This window comes from Fulmarus glacialis, unplaced genomic scaffold, assembly GCF_000690835.1.
Source record: "Fulmarus glacialis isolate BGI_N327 unplaced genomic scaffold, ASM69083v1 scaffold12850, whole genome shotgun sequence".
Lineage (NCBI taxonomy): Eukaryota > Metazoa > Chordata > Aves > Procellariiformes > Procellariidae > Fulmarus > Fulmarus glacialis.
Window position 1 is genome coordinate 35,087 of NW_009189660.1, and position 11,903 is coordinate 46,989.

General features: G+C 40.3%; 1 protein-coding gene across 1 annotated transcript in view; it reads right to left on the bottom strand.

The window, feature by feature from the left end:
* LOC104080554 (protoheme IX farnesyltransferase, mitochondrial-like) overlaps positions 1-11,651 on the bottom strand; it is a gene marked incomplete at its 5' end in the record, with an annotated part of 31,968 nt that extends 20,317 nt beyond the window's left edge. The window contains one exon of the mRNA XM_009582977.1: positions 11,581-11,651. Within this exon, the coding sequence (XP_009581272.1) occupies positions 11,581-11,651 (71 nt within the window). The remainder of the gene's footprint in view (positions 1-11,580) is intronic.
* Between the last annotated feature and the right edge of the window lie 252 nt (positions 11,652-11,903).

Below are 11,903 nucleotides of genomic sequence, written 5' to 3' on the forward strand. Positions count from 1 at the left end.
CAGCTTTTAGAGATCCACCACGAAAATTAAGGAAGGCCATTAACCCCAGCAGTTACACCAGGCAATCCCATCCCACTTGGTAGAGACACAAGGAGCTGAGGACGTTACGCACTGCAACAACATATGACTGCACAGAAGCCTTCCTGATCCTGTGACTTAGGTAATGGGGAAGAAGGCCCATCTCCTTCAAGCACACATCTGGATTGCATTTGCGTAATTTCCAGCTCTGCTTCCCCAGATGGACAGATGCCTGAAACCAGCAGTGGGGTCGTCTGCTGGCGCAAGTGCCATAGTCAGCTGACTGCGAAAAATGAGCCAGAAGGCTGTAAAAGGCACATTTTGCCCTGAATAGCAACGGTAGCTTCCCTGAAATTATTTTTGATGGGACGTTAAAAAAACCACTCATACAGCTTCTAAGCTCAAAGTAAGGCACAGAGCATTCAAAACCAATCAGTAATCATGGCAGACAACTGAATGATGGCAATCTACCAACAGTGAAATTAAATTTTAACTTTCCACACAAATCCTTTCAGGCTGCATATTTATATATTTAGTAATAAAAACCATATTCATGACCATCGTCAGCTGTAAAAGTTCTATACTAATAACAACACCACTAATGGAAACTGAAACTGGAACAACATTGCCTGGATCAGTAGCTTCATCGCAATGACCTTTCTAAAATGATTCTGATTTTTTTTCAAAAGACACTAGATTAAACTCCAGAAGAGTCCTACAGACAGACTGGGGATGTACCTGATAGAAAAAACATCCACACTCAGATTTGAAATTTTAAATCAAAGTGGTTACCATGATGATGCATTATGACCCCTAATTAGTATAGTTTTCTGGCAGCATATCTTTTTTTTAAGGGCTCAAAGTGTGACTGACAAAATATTTTTATATTCAACTACAACTTTCAATTACAGATTGAATTAGTCTCAAGGAGAGATATTTCTTTCCAACTAAAAGGAAAAAATAGCTTTAGCATTGGCAGAACGGACATATTGCTAGACTCCTTTATTTCTTTCATGTAGAACTGATTCTGCATCAGTCAGAAGCTTTACTAAACACAAGCAATCCACGCTCTCACTTTTGATATCATCTTCCACAGATACATTGTGACTGAACATTATGAAAAGCCCAAGAACCTGCTGACTGAGGCTTAATCTTGCAAAGATTATATTAAACTGAAGAATACCTATCAATGAGCTAAAATGGTACTATTTTAAGGGAAAAAATGTAGAGAAAGATCTTGATAGTCATTTATTCTCTCTCAGCCATGCAAGAAAGTTCATGACTCATGACAAGGGATGAAGGATGATGTATTTTAAAACGAAAACGTGAAACTAAATTACACCTTTAATTGGGAATTCAGTTTTTCCCCATCAACTCCAAATATCAGAATACACGCTTACCTACCATTTACCACTGAAGACTGACAAGAGGTCCTTTAGGAGGTGCAAACAGGGGAGCTTCGTCAAGTCAGGTTTTTTTTCTTAACGAATTATTTAACTTTGTCTTCACAGGTTGAGAAGTAGTATCTGCATTCTGTCAATGTCTGGTATCTCATCCCCAAAAATGTGTTGCTGTGGCAGATCGGGCTCTACATGCACTACAAGTCTTGAATTTTATACCAAATCCCCTTCAACTGGGGACCACAATTTTTACGATTGCCAGAACACACTTGTTGCAATTCTGCCTGCTTATGTTTTTGTAACTGGCTTTCTGTGATTTGGTTTCTGGTAATAACTATGACAAAGATGTTGATAATCTCAGATTGCACAGTACTTTTCCCCAAATGTAAAAAAAAAACAGTGTGGAAAACAGTAAAAAAATTTTAAAACCAACTTGTAACACAAAACCTGAGCTGAGGAGGAACTCTGTGTTAAGAGGAGGTATGAAACTTGTAGGTGCTCCCAAAAAGCCTAATGAGCTGGGTTAATGGGAAGCATTTAAGCACACTTAAATCCAGAGTTCAACACCATAGCATTGTGTCTCCAGATGAAGAGTTCACAGACGTGAACCTCAAATAAACCTCTTTAAAATGCAAATCTCTGTGAAAGGAATTGCCCCTAATACCTTTCCTTTGTCCACAGGGCTCAGCCAGGGCCATCAGCACCAACCTGGATGTGGTTTTGAATGACATCTGGACCATCAGCAGGGAAACGGGGCAGGATTCAATGAGTGATGTCTAAATCTCCCAAGCTATGTCATAGAGTGAGAACTTGGCATATATGGAGCTCAGCAATGGATAAACACGTATAGCTGGCTGGGTCTCGTCATGGAGTTGCCTTCTTGAGTTTTGGTGCTGAACTGCCAATCCAGCTCTGGCTTTGCTATCTAATACACTTGTTCAGAAGTGTACTTAGGTAAATAAATACAGAGTAGGATAAAATATCCCGTGTCTGTGTCAATTCATTTCTCTCCCAATGAAGAAACAACCCATGCATGGAGCTGCCCTGTCATGGCTGTGTATCACTATTGTATAAAAGCGTAATCGACACTGTATTTTAACCAAATTGGAGGCAATTAGTTCCCCTCGCTCCTCAAGAATCCGAGCTGCAGATGTTCTGTCTCCCCTGCCAGAGCGAGGGACTTTAAAACTATCATAAACAAACACGGCTAATTTAAAAGAATCATTTCAGCTTGAAAGGGACACATGTCTCTTTTTTATGCTTGCGTAAATCAAAATTGGCTCGATCGATTTTGCTAAAAGTTTCCACAAAGACGCGACGGGTATGCTACGACGAGACAAGAGGGATTTCAACTCAGCCAAAAAAAGAGAACTCGGGAGTCCCACCCTCAGCAGGGAACTTTCTCCTAAACATATCCTGCTCTCATTTTTACCAGTCTAACTCCATGCAAATGATGCCAGGAGCTGGTCTTCCACTGTTCACGGGTGCAAGGACTGAGACCAAAGCAACCACAGGTTTGGGATGAGATAGCTCAGCAAACCCTGGGGAGACTTGCAGTTTACGAACACCACGTTCAGACAGAAATAAAACTTTTTATGCTGCCCTTTGTTATTAAGCAGAAGCTCTAAATGGGCCTCGTCACTTCACTTGAAGTAAAAAATTAAAAACGAAAAGGATCCGTACTTACAAAATGTTTATGCTCTTCTTATATTTGCTATGCACACCAGAATGCTAATCATAACAACTCTAAGCAACCCTGCAGAGCATTAGCACGCTCCTTGTTATATGGCTTTGTTAGGTAGGAGTGAAAGGGTGAATAATAATATTCACAGCTTCCCTGCAGTCACGAATGTAAATATTTTTTTAAAGTGCTTACAAGACAAACCTACAGTAAATTTGAAAAATGTCCCCCATATTTTAACTAAATCCTCCTCTTTAACCTAACAAACCTAACCTTACAACATGGCAGTTAAGTGATTCATTCATTTTATTTCAAAATCTCAGTTCTCTCTTCATTTAAGAACCAGTGACCAGCTGACAAACAGGATGGATAATATGGTCTCTCCAGAAACATTTTTTCTGTGATTTAGAGTGATTAAATCTAACACATGCTTCTGCTGAGCCCTCAGCCAACGTTTGGAAAGCAGTGGGTAAAGAAGTCTCAGGCCAGTTCTCAATCTCATTACGATGGAGAAAACTGAAGTTCTAGGGTATTTATCAACCTGTTCCTCAAAAAAAGAGAAAAGATAGTCCAGCTATTCTTGGTACAAGATCACTGACTCTAAATACATTCCCAAGAGCAATAAAAATGAATGAAGTTACTTGCTACAGCCATAGAAAGCAGGACAAGAAGCAATGGTCTGCAGTGGAAGGAGAATCAGGCTCTAGACGCCATTCAGTGGAAGAGCAATCGAGGAGGTGAGCCTGTCAAATTGCAATTTAAGTCAGATCCTTCCTGCCTATCTGCAGATTCCTCTGCAACATTGCAGGGATGCATTTGATATTGATATCATTTTAATGCTCTATAGCATGCTCTTAAGTAGTTGCTATTTTTCACCTAAGAGGTGAAGAGGATGAGAATGGTTGTGTTTTGGGATTTCCGCATTATTATTTTGGTAGTTTATCTACAGCTAGCGTCTGGAGTTATATTTTACAAATGTTTGGTGGGAAGAAAACCCCTTCATGTACCATCAAAGTGCATGAACACAACATAATTATTGTCACACACGGGCACCGATATGAGTCACTCCTCCTTACACGCTCCTTTACAGCATGATTTATAATATAATATTCCTTGTGATTCTATGTCCCTAGCAAAAAAAATTAAATAGAACATATCAAAGAGGTTCTCCACATATCTCAACCTCAGGAATGCAGCTTTTCTAGTCGTAAAGACTGGAGAGCAAGCATCCGTGTTAACGCAGCTAATTAAAGTGTAAGAAAAACCTCTTTTATATCTGACTCGCGAAGTTGATAACATGTAAGTTATAACTTGCATAAGACATGATAAACTCTGTCCTTCACAGAAAGAAATGCACTTCTAACATGACTTACTGTAAACAGATCTCAGGGTATAGCAGCTTCTAATCAGAGGCAGCTCCGTAATGGACTTGTTGAGCGGTGACATTTCCTACAACACTTGGCACACATTGAATAATGATGCTGTTGTGGTTAAACCAGATAAGGTTCAATACTAATACAGGGAACAAAGTGTGGGGATTTTGACTGCATTAAGCCAAAATTTACAAACATGAACCTGAAATGTTTGACAGACACGGGAAAAAGAGCCACCAGGAGAACACTGCGTTAAGTTGGGGAAAAGATCTTGGGCTTTGAGCTTTATTTTTGCTTGTTTGCGCAGCATAAGAGGGAAAACTCACTTCAACATCACCTTTGAAGAAAATGAAGAAAATGCAGAAAAGCCAGTTAAAAAAGAAAAGAGTCAAGGGTTACAACTAATGTCCAAGAGGCCCGTTCGTATCGGACACAAAGATGGAAGGATTAGTGTACAATAGCTTGGCTCCCTCCAGCTCACGGGGCTCTACCCCCTGGCGAGGAGCTGACATGAGAGGATAAGACAACTCCATTAGGAACCCGTATCACTTCTCCGCAGCCTTCCCCACAAGCAGATGGAGCAGCTATTTAGCCAAATGCACCGTGACTCCTGGTTTATACATGAGCATCTGGGATGTTTCCTAACGCGGGGCGATGTACAATGTACTCCGATTTATCAACTGTCCCACGTGCAATTAAAGATTCGGATAAATAATTTGGCGGTAAAGGCCTCTCGGCTGAACTGAAAAGCAGCAAGGCGTGAGGGGTCAAGTGTTTCCGCAGGATTTATATTTACCAAACAGAGCTGCCTGCAAAGGAATGTCTCCGTTGAGCTGCGGCAGAATTAGGTCCGGGCAGGAGGACTGAGCTGAAGGCGCTAGCTGGATAGCTAGCAATTTCTTCGTTTCAACTGAAACGAATTTGAATGTAATGTTAGAGTTATTAAAACAACCCTCTTTATTGCCCTAAGAAACAAAATATATATGTAGTTAGAGCTACATAATTTCCTGCTAATACACATTTTGATCTGAGGATAATGTGCAGTATCACCATTTTTCTGTGAATTCTACAAAAGGACTCTAATACCTTAGAACCATTTAATCAACATCCTATGCAGGCAGTGAATAGATAATTGAAATATAAGTACTGTCATCCATATCCCCTTTGGGAAAGTGACACAGTAAGCATTATATCATTCCATTAGTCCATCCTTTGATGTGGGTTTTATTCTCATTAAACTATGTTTTAGCCTCAAGGTCCCCCCCCCCACCTCTCCGTGACGTGGCCATGCCAGGAAAAAAATAAAAAATACCCCGCTGTTCAAAAGGCAAGGACTACATTTTTACAAGCAATTGTACATGTCAAAAATATAAAGCTGCCTTTTTAATTTCTTGTTTACCAAATACAGTCAATGACAGCTCCTGGAAAACAGAGGGTGGAAAAAAAAAAGAAGCCAGGAGGGTGGTGGTGGGGAAGGAATGCATTTACTTGTTTTCAAATAATAAAGCCTGAATACAAGCAGGATAAAAAATGCTTGAAAAGGCTGCCGTGGTGGTGTCTGCTTTGAATTGTGCCCTGTTTAAACAAGAGGAAAGCCTCCCACTGAAAAAAGAAACATTTTTATCATTCAAAAAGATCTCAGGGCAGTCCCTTTAAAATGAGGTATTTTCTAAACAAAATACTGGAATGTTTCCCTGCAGGGAACGAGCATCTGATCTCTTAAAAATGATTATTCTTGAAGAACTGTAGATTTATGGAGGTTTTGTTTTATTTGTTTTAACCTAAGTAGAACGAAACCTGTCTGAAATGACCACCCAAGGGAGCAGACCAATCAGCTAAGTAGAGGCTGATCTTTAAATGGGAACCAAAGTTGTACTGAAACCCTTGGGGAGGTTTTAAACTGCTGGCTTAAAACAGGGCTGGCTAAACGCTTAATGCAGGCTTCAGCATAAGCTGAGGACATGGATTTCCTCTCACTTACATCAGTGCAGCTCCACTAACATCAGTAGAAACATTCCTGATTTACATTAGTGTTAGCAAGCAAAGAATCAAGCTAATTACACAGAGTTATCAACAGTGATTACAGGAGGATTTTTTTTTTTTTAAAATGCACACATTTTTTCAGCATGGGCTGGTTCTGTTACACTTTGTAGTAGTAGGTCTACTACAGGCAACTGAGTGGAAAACTCAGCTTTACATAGAACTAGTCTTGAGTCTCAATATGTTTTTGAATAAATAGGGAAAGTCTGACGTGTTGCAATTTTCTACCAGTTTATGAATGTCCAACTTACATATTTGCAATTATAACTACAATTCATAAATACAAGGCACCAGTGAGAAATATTGCTAGCTTAGGAGCCCTTTTTGGTCTGATTCTTCAAGAGTTTGGCTTATAGTTCAAATCGACCAAAGTCACCACTCCACTCAGAAACGTCAACTAGTAGGAAAAGCATTACTGTCTCCATTAATTGCAATAACCATCAACCCTGGCCCTAAGAAGCGGGAAGCTCATACACAGAACACAGCTCCTTGTGCATTGCTAAGTGAGGAGGTTAATGGGATTCTAGGAAAAAATATTTACTAAACAACACAAAGATTTATTTCTTTGGAAGCATCCAAGGCATTATCTGTGTTGTGCCGCCTTCTGCCAAGTTAGTAGACTTCCACTTCTTAAATGTGCAAGGAAAAGCAAGCTTGAGAGTGCAAATATTCTGCTTAAGGAGAATATAAAAATAAATTCCATGGCATATTATTCCCATATTGAAGGTTTTTAAGGTAAGACTGGATAAAGCCTGGAGCAACCTGGTCTGCCTTCAGAGCTGACCCTGCTGTGAGCAGGAGATTGGACTACAGCTCTCCTGAGGTCCCGTCCAGCCTGAACCATCCTCTGATGCTGCCTGTGCAAAGATTCATGGCCCGGGTGTCACAAAACCTGGAGGTAAAGCAAGGGAGAAATCCCAGCCCCATTCCCAGGCGGACACTGCAGCCCCTGCTAAGACCAAAGCCAAAGGCTTTGTACAGAGAATAGTTGCAAATTGCAAAATACTGCAGAAGCAGAACTGAAAGGTGTCTACATGGTCATGAATTAGTTATTTAGAACATGCTGTTTGATGACTTATTTTTTCTAAGATGAAAAACTATTCCTATACAACTATTAAGTTTTTTATGAGTGCTTAGCACAGCAGATCCAGCAGTACTGCAAGTTCATAAAAACAGCTGCTTTTTAGCAAGAGTGTATGCAGTTCTGTGTAGAAGGGCAATCAAAACTGTCACTTTGTACAATATAATGGAGCAGGACACTTGTCATCCTAGAGGCTAAGCTCACTCAGCTACTGCAGGTAATACTAGAGATTTATTTAAATTAATCTGCAGGAAAATTAAATCCATTACCTTAAAAAGCAAGGGAATAAATCATATCCAACAGGAAACCAGAAAAAGCTGCTGCCATTTCAGTCGAATCTCAGGTTGTGTGAGCACATGAAATTTTTCCTCGTCAATGACATAAAAACAATTCATAGCAGGAAAAATAATATCAGCTGTTGTTATAATGCAAAACGCAAATACGCTTAATGAGTTTAACACTGCAGCTGAAGTATGAAGAACATCTCAAGCTGTTTGTATTTCCAAACAAGACTTGAGGGGTCAGAGGAGGGAGGAGGACATGTGGGCAGGCTGGAATGATGGATGGCGTTTAGTGGCATGCTGTGTTTGGGTCTACTCTTGTTATTTTTGCAACAGGATGTCTCTGATTACTCTCTGAATAGAGAATAAGGATGGTTACGTCTCATTGCTCAAAGCGAACATTTTTTTCAGAGCCTTACAAATTAAATAGGACATCTTAAAGCAAGCAGTCAATGAACTATCAGGTGCTATTTGTCACAAATCTAGCAGCAGTGTCAGAAGATTCCCTGGGGGCATCAGCAGTGGGTTTGGGGCTGGCAAATAAGGTATATGTACTCTTGTCCTATGTAGAGCAGACCCCAGCTCTGCAGAGTCCTTCTGTGGCATTGCCTGTACGGTTTGGTCCAGGCCACATGATATAAAATACATACAGCAGGGGCACACTAAGCCCTAAACCATTTCAGCTATAAAGTTGGTGCAATATAGAGAGGACTTCACAAAGGATGGAGGTCAATTGCTTTTCCAAATCCCATCCTTCCAGAGATCTTTGCAGAACCGGCCCCTGGCTCACAGGGTGCTGCCTGCAGCGATGGTCAGGCCAAAGCTGCCTAACTTAAACCCTTCTTGAGAGTCACCAGTAAGATAATGACACTCTGTCCCCAGCCAGACCTCAGAGGCCATGACGACGTTCGCACTCCATGGTGCAGCCCTGCCCAGGGAGCATTTCTTTGAAAGCTACTGAGGTTCCTCACTGGTGCCAAAGGACACTGCAAGTCCTCAGCGACTTGTAGAAAAGGTTCAGATGTGGGGACTTGGGAACGATGTGAACGTGTGTGCAGGGAAACAAACCCACCCAAGTGTTGCCAAGATAGGGGGGGTTGTGTTGTTTTTTCAAAGTAAAGGCTTCAGGCAGAGAGGAAGGAGAGAAATGTTGGAAGCAAGGTCAGTTAGAACTGACAGCTGATCTTAAACCTAACTAAACTTGGGGCTGAAGCTGCAAATGGAGGCCACAAAGTGAAACACATGGGAATAATTTCTCTACAACAGCGTAACATTTCCTAATGAGCCAGCTCCATGAATTAGCTTATCTAAAATAGAGACGCCAGCTCCTCCAGGGCCTGGATGACTCAGTAACACCAAGGACCTCTCACTGGGAGTTACCAGTTTGATTCTGGCCCAAGCTCAAAGTGACTAAGAACTGTCTTCATGATGCCACAACCTCTATAAAAAAAAGTCACCGGTCTCAGTGCAGTTTCTCGGTGGGCAGAAGTTCACATCAAAGCCACCATCGAAAGCCTTTCCAAGGAGATGCAGTGAGTTAACAACCTTCTCACTCTTCAAAAGGGATCTCAAGCTCAGGACTGGACCATACAAAAACTGGTATGACTCTGCTACACATACCGACCAGTTCTGTAACAAGGACTATGCAAAATAAATAAAAAGGAAAGAAAGACAGAAAGAAAGACGGATAAAAGGAAGGAAGGAAGGAAGGAAAAAGGGAGAGAAAGAGAGAAAGAGAGAAAGAGAGAAAGAGAGAAAGAGAGAAAGAGAGAAAGAGAGAAAGAGAGAAAGAGAGAAAGAGAGAAAGAGAGAAAGAGGAAATCACAATATATTTACAAACGGTGCAAATGAAGGCGGGTCGTAAAATGATGTCTCGTTTGCACTGGGTATCACAGATGTTGTAACACAGAAGAATTAAAAATGCACCAGACATTTCATGATGTGAAGCAGCTAAAGAGAAGAAAATGTCAAAACTCAAATGTCAGACATTTTGGGCAAGAACTCTGTACATACCCCAAACTCTCTGGACTCCTTCCCAGACCCAAGACACCAGCCTCTTACATACAATTTATCCGTCTCTGTCTAGTCTGTTTTTGACTAGTTTTAGCATAACCGTTCAAGGGTTTTATTTCATGAGCCAGGAAGGAAAGAGTTCAAGGAACACCAGGGAATATATGGCAAAATATAACAAGGTTAGATCACTTGCACTGGATTATTCTTCTCTGGCACACCGCAGAAGAAATAACCCCAGTCAAGGTCTGCATGTTCAATGGTCTACAGGGAACGAGACCGGCATTATTCAAGGTAAGTGACACTTTAAAGAACTTTAAATTAGCTGTTGACAGTCAGGTAGATAGATTGATGAGTGATTACATGAAGTCCCCAACATTACCATTTTGTGAAAGCAAATATGAAGGGGGGGAAGTAAGAAAATCCGTTAAATATGGTTTTGCCAATCTGTGGTGCATTCAGATGACAGTGAAGTTCGTTTAAGGACACTGGAAACGTATAAAATAAATTGCTTTCTCTGAATCAAAAGTTGACAGAAAGTTTCCCAGCTATACTTTTGACTCCAGAAAACACTGCAAGCCATGCTAGTAGACTATGATTAAAAAAAAAAATGAATCCCCCCATCATCTTTCTTCCTAACAAGTGTTCCTTCTTTCAGGGCTAAAGGATCACATTCAAGCGGAGCAGAAGTGCAGCTCCTCTGAACTGCACAATTAAGGCTGACTTACTATATGTACAACAGATGCCCTCACTGCAGTGGTCCCTAAAATATGTTTTTAAATAAAATTAACTCAAGTCAGGAATCTGTAATTAGCACCATCTTCGAGAACAAATCGGAACAAGTTTATTGAAGTGCTTTAACTATTTACAATGAGAGTGAATTTACCCCCAAGGTTCACTTTACTATTTTGTCTCAATTTTCTTGTAATTTCATCCATCACATTTTTTTAGTCCTCCAAAGGTGATGGATAAAACACAGAATAAATAGGACCAACTGTTCGCAGAAGCCTAAGGGAAAACATAATTTTGTTATAAATAATCCTTGGCACAAATCATGGAAATGCAATACTAAAATTGTTTGTTGAATCATTTATGAATTGGGCCTTCAGTTTTAGTTTGCAAATAAGTTAGAGTTTTTTGTTGATGTTCTTTTTCACTTTGCTTTTTTAGCTGGAAAACAGCCTTTGAGAAACTGAACTGATATATAATCCAGAAAACAGAATGAATGAAAGTGTTTGTTTTTTTTTTTTTTTTTAAGGGATTCCCTATGCTAATAGGGAATTCTTGGGGGCAGGGGAGGGAGGGATTTACTTATGGATGATGATAAACTAAATGATGACAAATTTTTACGTTATTTTCATAAGATGCCACCATTGTGAGTTTTCACCCCAGCTTTATGCTAAACACGCAGAAAAGGCAATGACAACATGGTGCTTTACAAAACCACTAAAAACCCTCCGATTCTGCTGTCTTGAGAAATTCAGTATTTTAGAGGACAGCTGATTACCCAAACTCCTCACATGAAAGTTATAAACATGAAGAAATATTGACGAACAGAGAGGTGCATTTCTTTCTTAAGTCTTTTGTCTGAAATTGCTATTTTTTGTCACCTGAAGAGAGAGAGAAGCTTGGAGATAGATAAAAGCAATGTGAAGACTCATTTCTCATTAGCCGGAGCAGGTGTGCATAGCCTTACCTGATCTGTCCTCGCACCAGTGGTCTGTTTTTTGTCCTGTTCATATTTGAGTCAAACGGAACCTCAAAGAACTGTAATAAAAAAAAAAAAAAAAAAAAAGGAGGAATCAAAATGAAAGGATGCCGGAAAGCATGCCATGCGTGGAATGTACTGTCTGCATCTGCAGGTGCTTTAATGTCTATTTTTGAAGGTTCAGAAATACAACGAAAATGGCAAACTCCTTTTACGGAGCTTTGATAGTCTGCATTAATGTTTTTGGCATCCCCTTAGAAAGAAAATCACCTGGAGGACAAAAATAGTTTGCACAAGTCCCCAAAAGTTAA